The sequence below is a fragment of the Tauraco erythrolophus genome, chromosome 16, assembly GCF_009769465.1.
Source record: "Tauraco erythrolophus isolate bTauEry1 chromosome 16, bTauEry1.pri, whole genome shotgun sequence".
Lineage (NCBI taxonomy): Eukaryota > Metazoa > Chordata > Aves > Musophagiformes > Musophagidae > Tauraco > Tauraco erythrolophus.
This window is the reverse complement of record NC_141480.1, coordinates 2,669,011-2,693,647: the sequence shown is the minus strand read 5'-3', so window position 1 is coordinate 2,693,647 and position 24,637 is coordinate 2,669,011. Positions and strand designations below refer to the sequence as shown.

At 43.4% G+C, this 24,637-nt stretch overlaps 1 protein-coding gene across 1 annotated transcript in view; it reads left to right on the top strand.

Moving 5' to 3' along the window:
- The window catches only part of FSTL4 (follistatin like 4), a 224,345-nt gene that overhangs the window by 67,699 nt on the left and 132,009 nt on the right, over positions 1-24,637 (top strand). Inside the window, exon 3 of the mRNA XM_086621542.1 lies at positions 1,374-1,622. Within this exon, the coding sequence (XP_086477668.1) occupies positions 1,374-1,622 (249 nt within the window). The remainder of the gene's footprint in view (positions 1-1,373; positions 1,623-24,637) is intronic.

Genomic DNA, 24,637 nt, shown 5'->3' with positions numbered 1-24,637 from the left:
TAGGGAGTGTCTTTGGATGAGATCTGGTCTACTCTCCTACCCTGAACTGTTCTGCTGCTTGAGAAACTTTTGATGGGAAGAGCTCTGGGAGCATTTTTGAGGATCTGGTGGTGCTACAGGTGCTGCAGGATTTGTCCTGTTAGACACTGGAGCAGCACTTCCACTTGAGCTTCCTCTGAAAACTCTCACGCGCCGAAACCTCGCCGAGAGCCAAACCTGCTCGTGGTAAACGCAGACAACAGGGATTTGCTTCAAAACTGTCTTGCTGGTGCAGGCTGAGTCCCTGGTGTGGGTGCAGGTGGGGGCTGCGGCTGCTGGAAGGCTGTGCAAGGCTGGCAGCGGGCTGAACGCTACGAAATGTTTATTCCTGCTTTAATTATGTCTTTTGCAGCATCCCTTTGTAATTCTCAACTTTGCATCCTGCAATTAGCATAGAATGATGTAATTTGGTGAAGCTCTTCATTGAGTGTAATGCTAATTATCGCTCTGAGAAGTGGCTTGTTGGGAAGTACCCTGTCCTGTATGAATTATAATAATGTTCTGTTGTAAGCCTTTAAGTGAGGAAACTTAAGAAGCAAAAAATGTTATAGCACAAGGGCAGCTTCCTTAGCCTTTTAATAGTATCAAACAGCAGATAGTACCGTGGTGTTCAGAACATTATATGCAACAAGTTCTTAATAGTAGTAGGTTATTTTTCATTATATACCATTATTCAGAGTGCAGGGATAGATACTGATGTGCACTTTTACAGCGAGAAGCATCTTCCTGTAATACTCCCTTGACTTCAGTGATCAGTCTTTTTTGGGGATGTTTTTTCAAAAGCTCACAGCGATTGTCTGCCTGAGCTTTCATTGAAACCTGTGTGAATTTTAGCCTTAGGGATGTTCTGCTTCTGGCTCGCAGGGTGGAAGTTAGATTCTGAACACGAACACCGGTACAGAAGCTGAAGTGCTGGCAGTTACGGCGTTTTGCTGCCCCAAAATGAAGCTGTTTATGGGTGGAGAAGTGTAGATTTTCAGAATTGCTTTCTGAATGTAACTCATGGCCAAAGTTTGGGCACTGAAATTCACTGCATTTTATTCTAGCGTCTCGTTTCGCAAGGGGCTAAAAGAATAAATGACTCCGTGTCCATCGCTTCAACAAAGCCCCTTCAGCACGTGCTTAATGTTTTGGTGAGTGAGAGCTGGAGGTCTTCAGATGTAAAGACGTTCTCCAAACTGCAGTTGTGCTGCTGTTCGAAGAGGATGTGGGGGAGCAGATTGTGTGGTTTTTCCCTCAAAAACCTTGTACCTCCTGTACTTGTGCTGCTCCATCAGATGAGTATGGTCCCTTAGGCAAATGCTGCTCACATGGACTTTTTCTGCTTTTCCCAGTGCTTTATGGGCAGGATGGCCTCCATGCATCATGCGAGAAGAAGTACTGTGGCCGGGGGAGTAAGTGTGTCGTGAACAAGGACACCAGCCAGCCCGAGTGCAGGTGCGTAGAAGATTGCAAGTCCAGCTACATGCCCGTGTGTGGATCTGATGGCAAATTTTATGAAAATCACTGTCAACTGCATCGAGCCTCCTGTCTGCAGAGGAAGAAAATCTACATTATCCACAGCAAGGACTGTTTCTTCAAAGGTAGGGCATCATTAAAAATAAATAATTCTGTAGAACTTTCTTTGCTCATCTTACCGTAATACTGATAAATGGCTGAATGGTATGTTTTATTTCTAAGAGATAAATTTTCCAAAAATGATTTATTCTAGCACACTGTAGAACATAACAAAATGTTTTATGCAGCTATTAAGCCCCTGAGTGTCATCACTGCCTAAAGTGTAATCAAACTGGGAACTGGTAAATAATTAACATCATTGTATACATTGGGTGCAATGTAGTTGTGCTGCTCAGTACTTTCAACTGCCAGTGTAATAACTCTTTTACAATCCAATTCGTTTGTTAAGGCTTTGAACAAGACAAAGACATGAAGAAAAAGTATATGGTGTTACAAAAAGTTTGTTGCAAAAATGAGAAACAAAAGCCTACTTAGGGAAATGACACGGGTAAAGGAAAGGAGCTGTTCAGATGAAATAAGAGAAGCTGGAAGTGTACTGCCAGAACAGAATTTTAAATAATTTTAAAGGTGGTTCTGATTACCAGTAGGATGCATACATCTTCAGCTGTTTTACTGCTTCAATAGCACATTTCGTTATCGTCATTGCACCAAATCACCAAAGGAATGGAGTCCTGTGTCTTTTCCATTAATATTTTGTGTGCCATGTACCATCCTGTCACAAATCAAGGGAGGCTGCAGTGGCAGGAGCACGTGATGAAATGCTGGGGAGTGGAAGAAGTTGTAAATTATTTTGCTTCTGATGAGAGGTATTATACAGGCCTCACTAGAGTATATCTTGAAAACTCATTGTCAAATATGACTCCATATACCTACAGAAAGATTTGAGTGGGTTGTTGCAAATATATCCAGTGACACTTATGTGATCAAATATGAAAATAATTCCTTTTTCTTCAGCTCAGTGGGAACTTGAGCCCCAGAAGAGCTTGGCTGCATACAGAGCTCTCCATTGCAGGTTCTCGTTTACTAACATGATGCTAGAAGAGCCTGTTTAAGAAACAGGAGCCCATTCAAAGAGTCTTATTGGTATATCCTTGAGATACCCTTTGGAGATAGAAAAGCATTACAGTTCTTGTGCCTTGGAGGAGGCCTGGAGACTAAGACCAGCCCAAAATTTTCAGAGCTATCTAGGCACTGCTTTGCACAGCATCACAAAGTCTCATTTATTTTGGAGTTCTGGCTGTGGATGGGACAGAGAAGCTGGTTGGAGGATTCACTCGGTGAAAACTAGGTGAGCTGGGCTAGTTCGTCATGGACATGCTCTAGATTTACCAAAGTGGGTAATTAGGTCTAGGATCAATAGACCTTATATGAAATTAATCATGGAAAGGAGTCACCTAAAAAGCATATTCGGAGGGGATAGCACATGAGCAGGTTAAGTTGAAGAGGGATTTTTGCTTGTCACTTTAAAAAGGAGCATCTGAAAAGGATGCTTGTGCCTTGCTCCTAGTGCTGGTGTTTCTGCCTCAGGGTATGGAGTCAGATCAGGGCATGGGTCTGGCTGGAAACTGTCTCCATCCCTGGATAAGATGCAGATGGGACTGCAGCATGAGAAACCTCCCAAAGAAAGGGGAGGTACAGCTCTAATTTCAGAGGTGCTCAGCAGCCCCCTGACCCCACTTAATGCAGTGGGTTTTCTTCCCCTGACTCCCCAAAGGTGTCTTCAGACGTTTTTTTCATTCTTGTAACATAGCCTACCTTTTAACACCGGTGCCTCTGGCCTGGGTTTTTATTCATTCCTTATCACATATAGTGTTAAAGAAAATGAGTTCTCATTGCAGTAATCAGTGCCTCTGCAATGGCTGTATTATACCTAATGATACAATGTCATGCTTGAATACTTCCCGGAACACACCATGAAATGATGTCAGAAAGTAGTAGTTTTGTGTCCCAGTTTCAAGTAACCCTTAAACTCTTGCCATGGAGCACTGCTCAAATCTGCTTTTCAGCAGAATAACAGCTTTATGGAAGGGAAGAAAGAAACAAACTCACTTCTCTTCCCGTATGAATAAATAAAAAAGTGCTTCACACTCCTGTCTGCAGAGATAAAATGTAGGGAAAAAAGCTTACCTTAAGGGAGGAATAATCCCACAGAGTGGGAGTTCTTGGGAATATTTGACTTCAGCCCTTGCTTCTGCCATGCAGTTCATGCATATAACCTTCTGTGTGCATTATAGTCTTCTGTTTGTAAATAAAAAATGATAGTGGTTTCTTTTACATGGAAATTTGTAGTAAGCAATTAAGCTACAGATTTATAAGTAGCATTATAAATGTGACATAAAGTGTAAGGCTTTATGACTGGGGAAAAAATCTTAAAGGTGCAAAATGCATCGTTTCAGCTGGATGTTAGGTGTACATCTGTCAGCAGGCACATGCTCTCTATTTGCTTTCTATCAAGTAGATAGTCTAATTATTTGAGTACAATTAGGCTGATGAGTGGGCTGCTTCATGTTTTTTTTTTTTTGTCCCAGTTGACTTGTTCAATTAAGACTTAAGTCTCTGTGTAGAGCTGAGGGATGCTGCAGATTGCATCTGTGTGCTCTGCCAGTTTACCCAGTTCTCAGTGGCAAACTGGACGGCCTTGAAGTATAACAGAGATCAAACACTCCGATTCCACTCTGAGCTGGGTCTATCCACAGCAAACTGATAACAAAGCAAACAAAGATCTTGTTTTCTTTTGTGTGTTCTGGGAAAGGATTTTTTTGGGTCTTATTAACATATTCATCGCATGTGAAGTGCTTTGTAAATACTGGTGCATAGCAAATACTCGTGTGTGAATAGAAGCAGCACTTGATTTGTGCTACCTCGCTAGCATTTCATTCTGTATTAGAGGAGCTGAAGAGAATTTGGCTCCGGGCAAATGACCCATTTCTCCCCTGCCCAGCCTGGAATGAAATAGCTCCTTGAAACCTTGAGAGTCAAAGAAGTTAAAAAAAACTTGTGTGCCTTCAGACATCCAGATTCCCCCCTAGCATTGTTTGAAATGAATCCATGTCTCTTTGAGAACAGTCTGGAAAAATCACACAGACCTGCTGGGTGAGGGTGGGCCACGTGGAGACATGGGCGCTCTGGTATCGGCAAACGTGGGTCGATAACATCAACGTGTGTTTGGGAAAGGTTTCATGGAGGGTGTCGGCCCTTGGTGTGCAGGCTTTGGGCTGAGCTGGCCACCGTGCCCAAGGCTTGGGCTGGCGAATGGACACGACGTCCAAAGTGAGAGCGCATGGAAACATGGATGAAGCAATGAGAGGTCCCAGCAGAAGAGAGCTCCTCAGGCTTCATCCTGCACCCTCTGGTGCAGCACCGTTCCCCAGTGCTGCCATGCATGAAAATACAAATACCATCCCTTTTCTCAGTTTACAAAATGATAAATAGGTGGAAAACTTCACTTAGGAGTTTGGAGCCAAAAGGGAAATACCATAAAGCAGAAGTTCTGCGTCCAGTGGTCTCAGGAAAAAATCTCACTCCTGCTCATAGCTGTTCAAATTCTCTGTGATCTGGTGGTCTTCACTGGTCTGAAGCATAGTTTGGTTTTCCCATAGGAAAATGTTTTATTTAAGATGTCTCTACTATGTGGTGGGTTTTTTGGTTTTATATATTTTTCACTGTTTTGTGAGTTTACCCATAGTCGTTTGATTTGAGTGTTGGTGATTTTGGCTGGTTAATAAAACACACGAGGATAAAATGTTTTTGCTCTTGGCCAAAGAGGAGAAGTAAGTTCGTCTTCCCCAAAAGCACTCCCAATACCCAGGAAAACTGGAAAGATATCTGTGCTCATACTGACAGTTGTCCCACAGATGTCCAAAGTGAGCAGTTGGCCTGGGAACGTTCCTATTTGAATAAATGCCGTGGGTAACGCAGCTATAACATTTGAGCACAGTGATTTGGACTGTGCTTTGCTTTCCCATAGCAGTAGTCCCCTTTTTCCCATTCTATTCATTTTTCTTCCCTTTTGACTTTTTAGGTCCACTCAGTCTCTTCACTCGTTTCTCTCCTTATTTTTGGCCAGCGAAAGCTGTGCATACACTGCTCAATACAGTTCTTCCCTTATTTCCTTCCTTTCTCCAGAAACATCGGAGCAATGCACTTCTCTAGCAGTGTACATACATTAGAGAAATTCTTTCTCTTTTAACAGCTATGCTTTTCCATTTTCAGGATTTAGAAGTAATTTTTTCCCTTCTTTCTTTCCCTCGCTGCTCTGTTCTGTGAGATCAGCAATCCTAAAGCTCCTCTGCATCAGCCAAGCCCCTGCTAGAGGAAGGCAGCTGCGTTGCCCAAGCTCATTCCTTGTTTCTTCTGGTTCTGACATCCTCCCTTTATCCAGGTGTATTGGGTGTTTTTTTTTATAAAAAAAGCTCAGCTTTTCTTGCTGGGCTGTAAAGCAGCTTTGTACTGCAGCTGCTCAGATTTAGTTTGTGCTCTGGCATGATTCAATCCAACTTGGTTGACCAAATTCTTGAACTTTCCATTATGTAAATGCGCTGTACCTGTGCTGATTATTTTATTCATTTTTTTGATTCAGTCCATCTTCTACTAAAGCTCTAATTTTATGAGCTCTGACAGATTTTTATGTGGAGAGATGGGACACTATAAAAGCATGTTCATGCCTGGTATTCTAGTCCTGTTCTTTCTTCCTTCAGTCTCTCTCAAAATGTCAGTAGTAATTCTTTTCAATAATTTGATCCCATTGCTTAAAATACGTATATATTTTTCTTTTAGGCAAATACATGACAATAATTTTCCTCCTCACACAGGACAATTCTTGCCTCATAATAAATCATATTTTTGTATGGATTTTGTACAGAATTTTGAAATAAATCTCTATGGAAAACGACCTACCTTTCACCTCTCTTACACGCACAGTCACACTGCTGCGTTTGAGCCTTTCGCTAGTGCTCAGAACAACATTTCACACTATGGACTTATATATAGTCTTCCAAAATGTATGTTGCTATGTGCTGGGGTGTGCGTGCGTGTACATGTACATCTGTAAGTGTGTATGTGTGCTGAAGGAGCGAGAAAAACTTGTTATCTCATGACATTTCATAGAATCATAGAATGGTTGGGGTTGGAAGGGACCTTAAAGATCATCTAGTTCCAACCCCCCTGCCATGGGCAGGGACACCCTCCACTACACCAGGTTGCCCAAAGCCTCATCCAACGTGGCCTTGAACACTGCCAGGGGTGGGGCAGCCACAACTTCTCTGGGCAACCTGTGCCAGTGCCTCACCACCCTCTGAGTGAAAAATTTCTTTCTTATATCTAACCTAAAACTGCCCTCTTTCAGTTTAAATCCATTTCCCCTTGTCCTATCACTACACGCCCTTGTAAAAAGTCCCTCTCCAGCTTTCTTGTAGCCCCTTTAGGTACTGGAAAGCTGCTATAAGATCACCCCGGAGCCTTCTCTTCTCTAGGCTGAACAGCGCCAACTCTCTCAGCCTGTCTTCATAGCAGAGGTGCTCCAGGCCTCTGATCATCTTCGTGGCCTCCTCTGGACTCGTTCCAGTAGCTCCATGTCCTTCTTGTGCTGGAGACTCCAGAGCTGAATACAGTATTCTAGGTGGGGTCTCAGGAGAGCAGAGCAGAGAGGCAGAATCACTTCCCTTGACCTGCTGCCCACGCTTCTTTTGATGCAGCCCAGGACACGGTTGGCTTTCTGGTCTGCCAGTGCACATTGCCGGCTCATGTTGAGCTTTATAGAGGACAGAGCCCAGCTCTGCACGGGCTTGCATGATGGGAGAACAAGAAACAAGGGGAAAAGCTGAAACGGGAGGTTCAGCCTGGATGTAAGGAGATGGTTTTCCCATGAGGACGGTTGAGTGGTGGGGCAGGCTGCCCAGGTGCCACCTCCGTCTCTGAGGACTTTCAAGACCTGGCTGGGAGCAGCCCTGAGTGACCTGGTCTGACATTAAGTGTGTAAATGCTGAGGCCTCTTCCAACCTGTATCATCCCATAATCTTACAATTTCATGCCCTAAATGGCATCTTTCATTTTCAGCTTCTCATCTCTCTTTCCTCCAGTTGTCTAAAAAGTTTCTTTCTAATTATGGAAAATGATAATCTTCTGCATGTTGACAGAAAATTTTCTATGCTTGAATATAAATGAATTACAAACTTGGAAAAAAAGCCCAAACAAACCCAAGCAGGCTAATAACTTGTGCGATGTATCGCTGCAGTAATTTCGAGTAGATCTGAATTCAGCCTCAGGTGGGTGGTGGTTTATTTCCTCTGTACTTTATTTGTTGTCCATGTGTTAGTTGGGTGCTTTGTTACTTCCAGAAGTAATTTGTTCTAAAGAACAGCATTTCAAAACATCTCTGAGAAGGCGTTGAATGTTTTGCTCATTTAGTGGTTGCGAAACAGGCAAACCTGCTCCGTCGGCTGTTTGCAGACTGCAAAGAAATCTGCTCCATTTAACACACTCTGTCTTTCCAACTGGGGAAAAAAAAAAAAAAATCTGAGTGAGCTAATGGCAGATTTCCCAGCTGGCAATTAATATTTGCCAATTTAAGTTTGCAGCACTGCTGACAAGCTGCTTCAGTGGCAGTGGGATGGATGTAGGGCTGTCAGGAGGTGTGCCAGTAATCGCTCCGGGGAGGAGGCTGGGGTCTTCACTGGGTAGGTCTGGCCCATAATGATCATTTCAGTGTCCAGTGTAAACACATTAGGAGTTTCAGATGTTATAAGAGGAGATAAGTGCAATATCTAATGGAGGTATGTGTTTGCTCTCAGTAGAGCTGGTACAATTCTTGCTATACTGAGTACTCCAGGACTCTGAATACCAAAGGGATTCCTTACTATCCCTGTGCTGCTTTTTCAGCTCCTTCCATTGAGTCTTTTGGGGAAGGAATCAGTTTTTACCTGGCTTTAAGGCTGAATTCTCTTAAATGTGATTGACAGCTTAATTCCTTGTAAACATCCTGCATCCAGCTTTGGGGTAAATTACAGAAACCCCATGGATTTATGTGAGGATGTGAACATGAGACAGTCTGCTCCTAGCATTGGTAATAGGAAGTTTGCAGGAGTATGTCTAACATTTTTAAGAGTATTTTCCATCCGTTTTCATTTTAAAAGACCTTTGCTCACATTCCTGGAAGGGAAGCATTAGCCCTCTTAGTCAGTTGTTAAACTATCCCTGATGTAGTGGGGCTTTCATTGGAACTTAAATGCTGGTAACAAGGGAGCATGGACAGTTTGAGCACAAGACAAAAAAAAAATAAAAATTAGCAAAGATCCCAAACAAATCCCCCAAAAAGTCCCCAAAGAAGAAATACATATAAGAATTTAATTAAAAAAAGTCTCTGAGACCAAATACATATTAGCAACAGGAAGCCTTTGCTGAGGACCTCATGGCCATAGTGGGAATGCGACAGGTTGAAGGGAAAGTGGGACTGGAGCACTGCGACAGACACTAATTTGAGATAATTAATCAAAAGGTGAGTCGTGTCTGCTGTCACTCCTCGCAGTGGTGCCGTTACCTTTGTCTGCTTTGCCAAAACCAAACCTCTGTTTCTCTGATGCTGTGACTCTACATAGACTGGTGGCAGATTTCAGATACGGTCGGTAAAGCCAAAATGGGGGAAAACGTACCAAGGATGAGGCTAGTGGAAATAGTGATGTTATCTAAAGTGATCCCCATCCGACATTCCTGGTGTTTTTATAGCTCCAATTTGAGGCAATGGCCACTTGGGGAGTGCAGGAGTAACTGTAATGTGGCCTTCTGTTTTTAGTATGAAATTGTGTAAAGTTTGTTTTTTACAGCTGTCATAAGACTGGGGCCCCCATGGACAGTTTTATTCGGTGGCTGTTATCTGTTCCATCTTATTTAAGGACCAGTCTATTAATCTTCTCCAGTTGCCAGTCTCAACATGTATGGCCATAACATCTCCCATAAAACCAAACAGCTTCATATTATGTATCAACTAGTGAAGAAAGGAATTAAAGGATGTTTCAGCAGCAGTATTAACATCTTAAAAAAAAAAAAAAAAAGTCAGAATTCTTTCTGATTTCTTTTCCCCTTATAATTTGGGGCGTACAGGTTGAAGTGCTGTCACTGAAACCCACAGTTAATGAAATATGCAGCCTGTCTGCCTTGCTGGAGGACCACGCCAGCATCAAGCACTGTTTGGGACCCCCTGCTCTGCATGAACGTAAAGGAGGGTACGATAGGTGATTGAGAAAGGGGTTTAAGGAGCTGTTTGCACATTGAAAACAGAAAAGCTCAGCCTAGAAGTCCATGGTGAAAGACGATGGTAGCATGAGATGGTCTCAGTTTAAAGCATCCAGAGTTGCAGCTTGATATTGTTGAGGGCAGAGAAATGAGATGCAGCTCGTTACTTGTTAGGGTGGCATCTGCTCAGAGCCTGGCACTGGCAAACCTTCCCTGCAGCTGTTTCAGGAAAGCTGAGAGGTGATAATGGAGCTGCTTTTGATGTGTAGCCTTAGCAGTTGTGATGGGGAATGAAAGCAGAGGAAGAGGATGGAGAATCAAAGTAAAGGATGCAGGAAGAGAGCCAGGGATGTGGCTTGTACTTACTGGTTGGAGTTCCTGTGCAAACTTTGCTAGTGCTGCCTACGTACACACTGCAGGTCAGGGGATGTTTGTCTTTCATTTTTACTTATTTTTGTGTGCTGTTTGCATCTTACACGTGCTTGTCATGATTTGATGACAGTCTGGACTCACTGTGTCCACCTTACTTTTCTTCTCTGCAAGTCAGGTTAATATTTATTGTACATGAATTTGGAAGCTTAAACCATACTTAAATATTAAAGAGCTCTATGTAGGAAACGACAAAAAACCCCTTTTGCTTCTCTATTTTGTTTAATTTAATATTAGCTCTCACTGTTCTATCAGCAATTTCCCAAACCGCTCTAGGTGGTGAATAAACTGGAGAAATGCCAGCAAAGTGGGGCATGACACTGCGAAGTCGTGATTAAAAAGTGACACTTTACTGAGCCTCTGCATTGCTGAATCTCTCATAGTCCTGAAAAGAGCTCGGATGCTCAAAAGCTTGCCTGCTTTTTTTCCCAAATGTTGTTAGTCTAATAAAAAAGATTGCGCTTCCCTGTAAGCCCTGTGCATGTTTTAATTCCTAGACAGTCATGGATGCACCAACACTACATCATCATCATCATCATGCTTGGTTTTCTTCCCTTTATTGTTTTCTTTCTTTTTTCCCCCTTATTTCCTTTCTGACTCTACTGCTGCTTCTGCAGTAATTTGGAGGATTTCTCATGTGTCAGATGTTACGAGAATACGTTTGTGTCAAGCTGTAAATTTCAGAATGCAATTTCCTGAGGGGTGCTCCTGGGGAGGACTGTCCCTCAGCTGGGTGGCACTTGGGACACACGCACAGACAGTGTTTGCATAGCAAAAACCTGAGCTAACCAAGCTGCTGGCAAAGCAGTCGCTGCCGCCTGCCATTTCCCATTGACTCTGACTGGGGCTAATGGTAAAATTGGTGATCTGAGCACACCTGAGTAGTGGGAAGGATTGAACCTGATTCTGAGTACTCTGCGACTGTGCTCAGCTTCGCATACAGACTCTGCTCAGTCTCATAATTATGGGATATTTAGATTAAAGTTTGATTCAGTTGAGTTTCTAGGGCTTGGATCAAAAAAGATTGGAATCAAACAATCTTATGGTTGAATTCAATGATCTTAAAGGTCTTTTCCAGCCTAAATGATGCTATGAAGTGTCTACGTCTGTGATTTTCCCAGTGGAGAGGAAGGATAGTGTGTGTCACGTGTTACTGAACTAACTTCAAGTGAAGTAAAACAAATAGTGCATAAAAGTAGAGAACAAATATTTTGGTATACTTTCTTCACTGGCAGAGATCAAGAATTTCTATTGCTATTTAATTCAAGTGTTTTCTGTGTTGGAAAACCAAACTCCAGTGCAGAACCACAGTAGTTCAGCATCATTGGAATGCTCATTTAGTGCTTCCGCCTGGAAGAGCATCAGGTGGAAACTCAGGATGCTGGTTCAAGAGAGGGAGAATTTATGCATGTGCAAAATGGCACCTATGGATACTATATCTTACAGCTTCGTTTCCTTGTGGTCAAAAAGACCAAAATGTTTCTGTGCTAGGAGGTTTATGTTGAGAGCAGGACACAGCGAGGAGGAGGAGGGAGCCTGGAGTGGGCTCGGTTGGGAGCGAGTGCTGAGCCTGGACCTCAGAGTGTGGAAGTACATGTGGAAGCTGCACACAGATCACTTGAGATGCACAGCGTGGTTAATTCAGTTGTGCATAAAGAATATCCTATATTGTGATTTTTCTTGTAGGTCGGGGTTTGTGCCCAGGGCTGGTTACCTTTCCTGGCAGCCACTGCAATTCTGCAAGAAACCAAGTCCTGGTTTGGCATGATATTGCTGCTGCAAAAAAGGCCAAGTAATTTGAACAGGTTTCCTGTGAGCCATTGTTAGACTGAAAATTAAAGCCATTAAATTAAAAAAAAAAAGCCATTAAAGCTAATTAAAATACTTAAAAAAAAAATCATTTTCCCCTAGTAAAAAATGCTGGGAATATTCCTGAAAAATTTGTGTTCTTTCAGAATAAGTGTGTTGGATAGTGGGTGATGATAAGAATCAAGAGCTGAGCTCTCCAATGCTCGTGACACTTATGAAGTTGCCTTCATTTCTCTAAAATTACATGAATTATGTTCAGAGAGAAATTACTGGTTTAATTACAGGCCTCACAAGTCACCTTTTGAGAGGTAACGTACAGTTTGGTGCCAGGCGACTCTCCATGGGACAACTCCAGCTCTGTGCTGAGACAGGCCAGGGAAAACCTTAATTAAAAAACCCCACTAACAACCAAACAACAAACCCTGAGAGAGACCAAGAGATTGCTTTAAAAAGAAAACCGAAAAGGTTAAAAGGTAGAGATGGGCATTAAAGATGAAGATGATTAGATCATGGTAAAGGATGCTGGAAACTGAATGGAGGAAAACAAGTGCATAGAATAAATTTTAGGGCTAGGGGAGACTCAGGCAAGGAGGTTTCCAAGTGCTTTAAAGATAAAAAGGGCTGACACTTAAGAATAGTTGATTAAAAGCTATTCAGCACAAATGCTAATTTTTTCAAGGTGCTCGGTATAAAAATCCATGGAGCAAATTGAAATCCTGAGTGCTGAGGAATACCAACGGGCTGGATGCTGCAGATTCCATTAAGTGGCTGCAAGGAAAAAAGTCAGTGCAGCTCCCACCAGCCTTCGCTCCCTTCCTGCCTCTCTGCTCTAGGATTTAACAGGCACTTTTTGCTCATATGCTCTGCCTGCCCTCACCCATGTGAAAAGAAACTGTTCCCACCGACATTAAAACTCGACATAGCGAGCTAATGAATGATCTGCAGGTTTGGTCTCTCTGCTCGTGGCTCAAAGGCTCTTTGAGTAGCAACTTTGGGCTTTTTTTTTTTTGGTAAAAAGCTGAGTTACGGAGAGGAATTCCGGTTGTAAAGTGCGTAGTTAATTAGAAATGCAAGCGTTGCAGTGTTTGCGTAGGGATGGGTGCTGCGGTGGCAGGGGGATGTGTGCCCCATCCCTTCGCCCAGCACTGGTTCGGGTGATCACTGGGCAGGAACAGGGGTGCAGCATCCGAGCGTGGCTGGCTGAGTTGCGGGTACCAGTCGCTACTCCGTGTGAATTCGCGCTGGCGCCGTTGCGGGCACCTTCCTGTGGGGTCTGCTCCGCTGCTGGAGTGAGCGTGTAAATCCCATTACCTCTAATCGAGCGGGGATCAATCAGGAATTAAGGAGTAAGAGGAAGGTTTCCAGGTGAGATTTAAGTGGGAGGCTTTTACCGATAATATTTTGCATTTTCCGTCCAAGACTTCTAGAATGCTTTACTAAGATTAATGAATTAGACCTTGCAACACGCCTGCATGCCAGGAAAATAGTCATCTGCCTGTTACAGAGGAGGAATTGAAGTCTAGAAGAGAGCCAGTGACTTTCTCAAGGTCATAAAAATTACTTTCAGAGCTGTTGTTAAATCCTCCCAATTCTAGGCTCCCTGGCCCTGTAGAGTCTCCTGGCATGTGCTGGTTTTCCTGTAGGTTTTGCAAGGGTGAACTGGGGCACGGACTGGCTGGGGCTAGTGAACGCAGCATCCCCGTGCCCAAGCAAGGATGCAACAGGCAGTGGTCAGCAGAGGTGGGATGTCTGGAAGCGCGGAGCTGTGCCGTCCTTGGCACGCAGGGCGGCGGGTTTTGCATCCACCTGGCTGCGGTCCTCGCACGTCGCCCCATGCTCAGCTCTGAAAGGGAGAGGAAATATTGCAGTTTTGCAAATGCAATTAATTGCAGCCTCCTCGTCTCGTAATGGTCTTACTGAACAAAAAAAAATCCCCACAGTAGTGAAAGTGTGTGATGGAGAAAACCACAGCTCGTTCCTCTTCTGCTCTTGCAGCCCAAAATTCGGAGGAGGAAAGAACCACGCAACGTGGAGCGAGAAGCTTGCTCGCTCACAATTATATTTTAAGTGTAACCTGCGTAGCAAAAAGCCTATAGGCGTGACAGGTCGGAAGGAAGACATTTGTTTTCCTTTTGAGGGAGGGTTGTTTTCACTGAAAACAGCCTGGTGGGTTAAACAGAGGTTCACCTGGAAGAGGTTCACCATGTAAAATGCATGAGCTTGTCTCTCCCTGCAATGACTGCAGTCTGGTGCCAGGGTTTGTCCAAGTTCTTTTCCCTCCTTGCTTGCTTTTTGCCTGCCATGCTGGCAATTTAGTTGAGAGTTTAGTGGATGCAGCTGTTTTTCAGGAATAATGTGAGGATTTTTATTTTTTAAATTATTTCAGAGTAATACGCGAAATTTTAGTGAGGTTTTATTTGTTTATCCTGCTCAGGGGGTTGTAATCAAGACATAAAAAAGCTCAAGGGCAAGAATTTGAGTGCATCCAGAATATTTGTGGGGCTTTTGCTTTGCTGTTAGAGCTCAGGTGAGGCACAGCAGCTCACTGGGGAGGTTTGGAGGGGGCATTGGTGCCCCTGTGCTGCCGTGGTCCCTCTCCTTGGTGTTAGGGCATGTGCAGGGACCCTGCGGGCACAGGTCAGTTCTGGGGACCCTTCCCCAATGCCAGCTGATCTCCTGACCAGAGGTTTTCCAGTGGAAGCTGTGATGCCAAATGCCAGGCATTATTACAAGATATGTTGGTTTTTTTTTCCATTGAATCTAGAGCAAGCCAAATACTGTGAAAACATTTGCGGTGAATCTTTAGTTGTATTTTTGTATGTAAGCACTTTGACTGTATCCATGGCCCTTTGGTTTGCTATTCATGAATATTTTAGCAAATTGGTTTACGAACAGCAATGTTGCCAGAAAGCAAATGCTCCTCAATGTTTGTAGAAAACCGGATTCAACTTTCTATTTGCAGTTACTTGCTGTGGAAGCCCCATCTTAGTGCTCCCCTGGGAGGACTGGCACAGCCAGTTAAAGAAAATCTTGTTTGGAAATGTGATTCTCAGAACCTGCCCATGAATAAACTCAATCCAAGACTGATAAACAGCTGGACCAGCTGTGGACAGTTATCCCTCAGCGTAGCATCTGGGTGCCTTGCAGGTAAAGTAGTAGTGATGAAGTTTCTTGTGGGCTTGCAGGAACCGCTGATATTTGGCCTTTTTTTTCAGTCAGAGCTGTGCTCAGGCTCTTCGGAGGGAAAGATTTAGAAATGGAAAGATATTTTTGTTTGGGATGTCCTGTGTCATCTGAAGGTTTAGGAAGGATAACTGGACTCTGGGTTCTGCTGCACTCCTCTGGCTTAAGTTGTGAAACAGTCTAAAAATTGCCACGGTGCAATTGTGATAGGGCCAGTGTTTGAATGTTTATACTTGAATTTCAGAAAAAAAAAAAAAAAACAAGTGCCATGAATACCCATGGACTCTGAGTGCTGGGAACTCACCAGGAGCTGTGCAAAAGGCTGTGGCAGTGTGGGACCATGGGGTAGGCATCACGCACTAATGTCCTTCTTGGCAGAGGCTTCAGGGCTGCTCCTGCATGGGAGGTAGAGATTTATGTTTACTCAACGTGGAGGATCATCTCCATCCCAAAGGACTCTGTGGGAGCAGTGCATGGCCAGGGAGGTTTGCTTTCCTGCGTGGGCTCAATGCCATCCGTGAATCAGCACTTCGGATGCTTGCATGGGGAAAAGGAGGTTAAAGTAAGGCAAACTTGCTATTTAGAGCATAAAATCCATGCTCTAAACTAGAGCCAAGTGGTTTTGTTCAGTTCCTGCACTCTGACAAACACAGCCCTAGTTGGTGGGGCAGGTTTGGGCTGGCATCGCCCTCCTGCCCTTGTCCTTTCTGTCCCGAGGACGGAGCAATCTGTGCTAAGAAAACATCCATCTCCTGAACCCTTGATCACCTGCAGGTTTCTGATGCTGGATCGTTTTCATGCAGCTTCCTCAGCTGGCTGGTGCCTGGAGTGGGTGAGCAGTGGAGAAGTCACACTCACAGTGCTGCACCTCTCCGGCCACAGCTTCCCATTACTTTCCCATTCATTCCGTACAATAGTTATCATCAGACTTTATTCTTCACCCTGCTGTAGGAGTTTGAGATATGTGGCCTTTTCTTGGAGAAAATTATTCATAAGAATAGTTTCCCAGAAGCAGAAACTCAGGGTCAACCTATCTAAATGCAGCAGGTACAACTCAGAGAGCGTTTTGGAAGAAGTTCCCATCCAACATGTACGTGAGGCACTCAGCACATCTGGAAAATGTCTTGGACTCATAATTTGGCATTGTCATTTTCAGAGTCACTGTAAAACAGGGCTTCATGGAAGATGTTTAGTACTCCTGGACACACTGTGTTTTGTTTTAATGGTAAAATAGCTTGTTAGGTCCAAACAAACCAACAGAAAATCTTGCTGAAGCTGTACAGTGTCGAGGAAGTAGAAGGCTGTTAGGAAAAAACCTCAGCCCCTGTGAACTCATGAGATTTTGGCTGCATTTTTGCTGGAACAAAACCGAAAGATAATTGGAGGTGTTTTGTGTCCCCTTACTGGCTTTCAGCTGCGTTTAATTTTACATAATGAGTCAGTGAAAATCGGAGTACAGTTACTTTAGGTCCACTTTAAAAACGTGGCCAGGTTGCAGGCTGCAGTTTTGGGCTCAGCAGTTATAGCTAATTCCTTTGGCTCTTTTAAAGCTGAAAAACTTCGTTGTCCTTTGCAAGAGGCGGCGTGGCGAGGTGCGCAGCCCCCTCCTCCCAAACACGGCCCCTTTCTGGCTGATGGGATTTCTGGCAGATTTTTTGAAAGTCAGATTTTGCCACTTTCTTAAATTGATGGCAATTACCTAATGAATAGAAACCATTCAAAGGGCTTCTTTTTCTGTTTTCAGTAATAACGTTGTCGTCTTTTCTTCTTTTTTTAAATTTTCTGCATTGGACTAAGCTGTTTTTCATCCTGCATGAACAGACATTTGGCTCAGATTTTAATTTTTTTTGTTTTTATTGTAGTTGTGGAGCATGTGCTCTGGAGCAGAGGAGGCCACATTTCTCTACTTAACACTTCCTTACACTCACCTTTTGTTTTGGAGGCTTCAAAAAAGATCAAGAATTGGAGAAGGGTTTAAGAAATGCCTCATTGTCCTGTTCAGTTGTGTGATGACTGTGAGAGTGGGTCTGGTGTGTAATGGCATCTGTACTGTCTTATCTACACAACAGAAAAGCTTTAGTAACCTAAGATCTGGGAATGTAGTAATCCAACTGATTTTTCCTGACTCTAACACAGATAAAATACTAACAGTTATCCCAAAAGAATGTGTGCCAATGGAAACTCAACTTAAGAAGGGAGCTGCCTTGAGTCCCCAAATCTTGTCTCCATGTTCCTCAGAAAAGCTGTCCTCCCCAACGAGGAGCCCAAGAACTCTGACATTTCAAAGTAATCAGGTAGAATTACTGCATCTCTGGATACATCTTTAACCTATCTACTGACATTTCGTTCACATCGTCTCATAACATCCATTGGATCAGGAAACAGCCTGGAGCCACGTCTGCAAAATGCTTCATGGAGTGTTTTGATCTGGGAATGCAAAGTCTTTGTATAAGTTTCGTACAGAATGGCATATATCTGATTTTTGGATTTTTTTTTTTTATTATTATTTTTATGGTTTTCCCCATTTATTTAAACTCCTAATTTTCTCCTCCTTTAGGTCACCCAGCAAACATTTACATGCGTTTGGTGCAAGGCAATAAACTGCCATGTCCTTTGAGGGGATTTTCCCAGTTGAGCATAAACTGGAGTCAGCCCATAAGAACCACAGAGTTCCTGACTTGGATGGTTCTTTTTAGCCGTATTTCAAATGTGTGACTGAGTAGAGGATCCTGTTGATCAGGACACAGAGGTTGGAGCTACTGCTGGAGCTGTCAGTGCCAGGAAGGAATGAGAAATCACTCAGGCTCCTCCATGGCTGTATCTCACAGTATAAAAAAAACAAAACAACCAAACAAACAAAAATGCCCAAACTCTAGTGTCTTTACCCAAGTTCAGAAGTGTACCTGATGGCAAAATATACCAGTAATCAATAGGTTAAAAAAAAAAAGTGAATGGGATTGTAACTGTTTGGTTTTTTTGAAAGAAGGATATCAATATTTAGTTGAAATGGAAGAATGTTTTGTAAAGGCATTGAAAATTATATTCAAACTCTGTAGATGGCCGTAACTTGTGGCTTTTGGCTGTAGAAGGGACAATCTTTGTGGACCGCTATGACTGGGATTAGAGTTGGTTAACCTTCTAAAAGGAATGTAAAAAAATAAATAAAATCTAGCTTAGTGTGTTGAAGAAAATACTTGAAACTGGTGTAGAAATAATGTTCCAACTTACAGTCTTGGGCTGAGTGTTCTGAGTGAGTAGGTGATGTCTAAAGCTGAGCCAAGTGAGGTTTATCCCTGTTGAGACGTTTCAAATACTGAATAAGCAGGAGATTTATCTATGAATTAGTTTCTAGGATAAGTCCTGCCTTTATAAGCTGCATGAAGTTGTGTGTTTCTAAGGTCCATGCTAGCACCTGAATTCATCTTAGTTCTTTTTTAAAAAAGGCTTAGCATTGACATGCATCTTCTGCTCTGAGATCAACAGTAAATAACATGGAGTGTGGAAACTCCTGAGTGTTTTGGAAGACGTTGGTCTTAAATTTTTTTTTCATTATTGCATTTGACTCTGTGCTTGTTACAGTAGGAAAAAAAACCAATCCCCTGAATGTTTCATAACAAAAAGCACAGAAGAAGTAAAATATTAGCTGTCAGTTTATTGCCATTATATTTCCACCAGCAGTTTAGTGTTATCTTTGATGTGGCAACCATCAGCTTGATGGAAATCACTCGGTGTCAGTACAGGCTGTTTGCAGGAATTCAGTACCTGTAACAGGTAGAAACTGGAAGCTTTTTTTTTTCTCTCTGTGCTGGAGTACCATGAATTCTCCCCAGATTTTAATAGCAGTGAGGACTCGTAAGGATGACGGATGACCCGAGCAGGTTTTTATCAAGCTGGTGACACTCGTGTCGTGGCTCCTCGCTCACACTGACTCTATAAAAAGTCACTTTGCCCCGGTCTTCACTCCGTGCTGCTGGTCGATGCCGCAAAAGGTGCAGGTAAATGGAAAAACAGATTTCGTTGGCGTAAAACAGGGAGGAGAATTGGCATGCTCCTTTTTTTTTATGCTGATTTATACTTTTCTGTGTGTTGTTCACGTGCTACGGGATCTTCCCAGCAGTTTTGATCCGGAATCTGGACCAGGGATCCGGCGTGGATCTGGCTTTGAGACAGGCAGCCTGGCAGGCAGGTGGCGTGGGGTGTGCAGCGGGAGGCGTGGAAGAAAAACAAGACAGGCTGTTTATTTTCTGCCTGGGCACGATTGGCCCATTTGTAACAGACTGTTTTGAAGAAGTTGTGATTAACTGAGTATTTTAATTAGCTGCTAAATAGTTCCCTACTTGATTAATCTAATTACTTTTTCTTTCTTTATGCTTTCTTCGTCTAAGGGAGAGCCTGTGCCAGTGCTGATTGCAGCCTCCCGGGTCTGCCTGTACCACTGGAGAAAATCCATGGGAACGGGCTGTCCCTTCTGCTCCCTCATTTTTATTTTCAACTCTTTGTGTGGGTTTATGCACTATAATTTTTTTCTTTGTAAATCTACTTATTATGTGCATCGACTTGAAAAACGAAAAACATGCTGTTCCCATGTGTGGTGCTCAGATGCTCTAAACAGTCACCAGCACCAGGAGACAGGACGAAGTCTCCTTGCTTCTGCTGAACCCAGAAACATTCAGAGGATGCTGTGCTTGGGTGGAAAACTGATTAGAGGTTGGGCAGGAGAAGCAGCAACTTGTGCTCTTAGAAAATCACCCTTCAGGGACAACAGCGCAGTTGTTACTGGTTTTGAAAAGGCCTTGAGCTGCCCACACAGGAGAAGTTTGAATGGTTGAACAAGGAGAAATCATGCTGTGTGAGATGAAGAACGGTGAATCACACATTTTTGGAGACCTTCACTAAGCCCCGTGATCCCAGCAGTGCCATGTCACCCTGCCCTTTCCTGCAGCTCCTCAAAATGGGCCATGTCAACCTGGTGTAGTAGAAGGTGTCCCTGCCCATGGCAGGGGAGTTGGAACGAGATGATCTTTAAGGTCCCTTCCAACCCAAACCATTCCGTGACTCTATGATGATTCTATGTCCCATCTTCCAGTGGGTGATGCTGGGCAGAGATGTCCAGCCTGGGGCAAGCCTGGAGAGAAGGTGACAGAATGTGGCATCTCTAACTGGTCCTGAGCTTGGAACAATTTTGATGCACTTGCAGGCTCCCACAGTGCAAAGCACTTCAGCTGCTCACCTCTAGTTGTTAACATTACCATGTAGGCAAGGAAAAAAGTCTATGGAGAGCTCTGAAACAGGGAAGGCTGGGATTATAAGGCTTGTCTGGATATCTTCTGAGTATGAAAAATTAATTTAGATACTTACAGTCCTTTAGCTGAACTCCGTTCAATGCGTTTTATGGTTTTATATATTGCCAAGTTCAGCAGTATGTGATGAAATCTGCAATAATAACAAAAAACCTTCAGCTTCCCTCTAAAACTTACTTTTCACATATTGTCCCCTGAATTGCTGTTGTCCTACAGGACACAGGGATGAGCAGGGTGAGTGAGTGTTGGTGGGTTATTTCCCAGACCATACAGGTCCCCTGTAGCCAACACTCCTTTCTTAGATACGTCCTCATCCCTGTTCCAGCAGTGCTTTACCCCAGGGATCCTGCCCCGTGCTGGAGCCCTCTGCCAGCTCTGCTCATCCTCGTGTTTTGCAGATTCTTGCACAATTGCGTGACAAAATTCACTCTGAGAAGGTCATGTTTTCTCCGTTAATCTGTCCAAGAGCTTCATCTCTTTTTTTTTTTCCTTTCTATGTCTCTCCGCTGTGTATCCTGGGGCAGTTGAGAAGATGCTCCACTTTGCAGGTCCTCGGTCACCTCCACACGTCTGCTCTGTTTCTGTGTTTCCATTTTTTCTTGGAGCTGCTCAGTCCGTCTTTCCAGATGGTCTTCTGTGATTTTAATACTTTTTGTAACAAAAACGCCAAACTCCTTGAATTCTGTGCATTAGCATAGAAATGATTAAAGTATCCCAGCACTGATCGATAATAACTGATACAAGATGATCATAGGCACGCTGTAGTTAGCTATTACTGTTAGACAAGGATGTTAATCCTTGACTAAACAGGGGAAATTTAGGAGAATTTACTACTGGGAGACTGTATTCAGGTGAGGTACTGACATTCAGAATTTCAATAAAGTATTAAATCCCTTTTAAGCCATAAAAATGAAAAAGTTTATGAAGGAGAGTAACTCATACCTTTTAATTTTAGTTCCGTGCAGTAATTCCCTCTCAAAACACTTCTGCAAATGAATACTTCAGTAATCAAATCTGTTGTTTTAAAAGAAAATGAAATTAAAATAGTTAAAGAGCGTAAAATAAGAATGAAAATTTGTGGAAAACTGCAGTGTTTTTTTTTAAAAAAAATAATAAAATCTCAGCTCGGAAGGTTTGAGTTGATGCAAGAAGGGATTCTCTGCATGAATAAACTGTAATAATTTTTAAATAATCACAGTTAACACTTTTGGTGACTACCTAAGTACATGATGGCATATGGAATGTCAGCGTGAAGCGCTGATTTCGAGTTTGATGTTCTATACCAGTTTTCAAGCTGTTAGTTGTAACCTGGAAGCAGCTTTATTTAAGCAGACAGGTGGCAAGTGCCGAGCAGCTTGGCGGGCAGGTGGGATGCTGCATGCTGTGCGCGGTGCAAAGCCTGTGCTTTTCCTGCTGCCTCATCCACCTCTTTTCCCTCACCTCCACGTTTTTTTGTTTCTTTTGCTGCTGGTTCTTTCCCACCATCCTGTGCTTTGGTGGAGGAGCTCCAGTGTCCCCAGCCCAGCAGGGGCTTCGAGGCACCCGTGGAGTTATTGCTTCTCTTGGGGCAGAAATTGAAATTTCTCTGGTTTTGGGGCAAGGGAGGGGGAGGAGAAGGAGGGACAGTCTCCTTTTGTGCCAATGAGAAAAATTCTAAAAGTTGCAGGTGAACGCTGCCAACCAACTCTGTAAATTCCACTGCTCTCAATGTGTCCCGTTTCTTGTTGTAAACTTTTTCCTCCCTGAATTAGAAAGCTTGCATGCTCGAATAGCCACCTTTGGGTACCTTTTGTGCGAGTTCTTTATGTGGCAGTTGCAAATGAAGATGCTAATGGCCATCTTCTGAAGCCTTGGTAGCTTTTGGAATGAAAATACTAGCAGTTTTCCCAAATTTCTGCCATGTGTTGGAGATGGCCTTAAAAAGTACAGACTTGCCCCTACTTTGTGCAAAATTTCTAGGTAGGAAATCATGGGAATATAGAGAATTAGTGCAAAGTAATGCCTTATAGTAAAATATGTTATATGAAAGTGCTTTACTGAGAGGGGGAACTTCCAGTTGGTCCAAAGCCATATGTGGTTTGGGCAGATCTCCCGGGGATCATACCCTGGATGTACATCCTGATGATTTTCAGAAACAATTTATAGAAATCGCTTCATCTACCAGAAGAAGCATCTGAGATGCTTCCAGAAGAGAAGGGAGAGAAGCAGCTGATGAGAAGCATCATTTCCACTTTACCCCAGGGCTTTGCTGGTGAAGCCATCAGCCAAAAAGAAATAGTCCCAGCCTGGTGTAATTAGCATGGCCTTGGGTTCTTCCTCATTAGTGCAAGAGGGAACTCATTTTTCTCATGATCAGGGCACATGGAGATGGCGAAGGGCATGGTGAGTACCCTGCTTTGTCTGTTTGTGTCCGTAGCTCGGCCAACAGGAAGGTGTTTGTGAGGTCGCAGTGAATTCGGGTGAGTTTGTATCACAAAGCCATGAGAAACGGCACCGAGGATGAAACAGAGAAGCAGAGACTATCTGAAATTAACTTCTGCTTAGAGAGGACAGCGTGCAGCCAGCAGGATGCTTTGAAGAAGTTTAAGAAAAAGCTTACCCCCCCTTTTTTTTTTTTAAACTCAAGATGCTGCTTTTTTTTCTGAGGAAGCTTAATAGAATAGAGCTGTGCTGCCTCTCAAGCAACAGGAAATCCAATCTGTGATATGAGGAAGAGTTGAAGACTTCCCAGCTGGAAGCAAAGCTCCTTGCCAGGCTCACCACAGCAGAATTTGTCGGTGCTCAGCAAGCACCAGAAGATGCTCAGCAGCTCCTGAAGGCAGCAGAGCAGGGCTGCACCGAGCTGTGGGAGAGGCAGCGTCTGGAGGAAAACCCAGAGCTGGTCTGCAGCGTGCTGGGAAATGCCGTGCGCCGTGTCGAGCTCAGACATCAAAGCCTTGCCTCTGTCTTGCAAATTTTTTTAATTTTTTTTTTTTGCTGTGGTGTTTTATTATGGCTGGATTAAGCCCGAATTGTCAGGGCTTTCAACAATTGCACTGCAATAGATATGTGGAAAAGTGAATGTAAATATAACTTAGAGAATGAAATGCAAATATTTGTATTTGTGTAAAACGTGTGCTAGTATCTTGTAGTCAAATTTACATTTTTAAGTAGCTGCTTTTAAACACTGTCTGCAGAAATCCCTTAATATTAAGTAGATAAATCTTTATCTTCAGACCAGATTCACATGTAGAAATAGCCAAATAGATTCATAATACAAAGTAACTTTACAGGGTCATTCACTCTATCTAATGCCTTGTCATTTTAATGGTTCTGGTTTAATTGCTCATATCCCACAGCTGAAAGCAGTTTTTCCTTATTCTTCTGAGGACCTGTTGCTACCAGAAATTATTGGCTGGGGGCCATAGCCTGATAGGAAACAATTTGCTGAGCGTTTTCCCTATGTTTGGAGCAGGACTACAGCTGCTGAGGTCTGCAGCAAAGCTGCAGCGATGTTGGGGCTGCACACAGGGCATGTCGGGGCTCACAAAGGAGCACCCCGTGTTTTGCACCCTGAGTCACCCGCAGCCTGAAAAAAAAGCAGCTGATGCATCATTTTTTGATCCAGAAATCAATACCATACGTGTGGTGAGCTCAGGCAGAATGGTAATAATTCCTAATATCTCTGTAAGCCTCAATGTAACAATGAAGCTTTGCCAATTGATTAGGTAGGATTATCCCAAATCAGCCTCTGTTAAAATGGGATCGTTTGGCAGGAGTTGAATCATCCTGGAGGGAGCTTCATGGAAGGAGATGGGCGCTCCCATGGTGTAGCAGGGGTGGAGGCTCCATCTGGGTTTGCCCCACTGAACAGGGCAAGTCAAACATTTCTCCTGATGGGTTTGGTTTCAGTGCCCAAATAATGACCCTGCAGATAGTGAAGGGATTTCGAAGCCGTGGCCATGCTCACCGTTGGCACTGGGAGCGTGGGTCGGTGGGTGTGAGGATGAAGGTGAATAGTTCTAGATGGTGTCTGCTTAAGGCTTGGATAGCTTGTAGTAAAATTCTACCAGCAACTCAGTTCACGTCATGTCTTAAACTGCTTGTGAAATAAATATAACTGACAGGTCTGCAAGTAGCAAAGCACAGTTTGT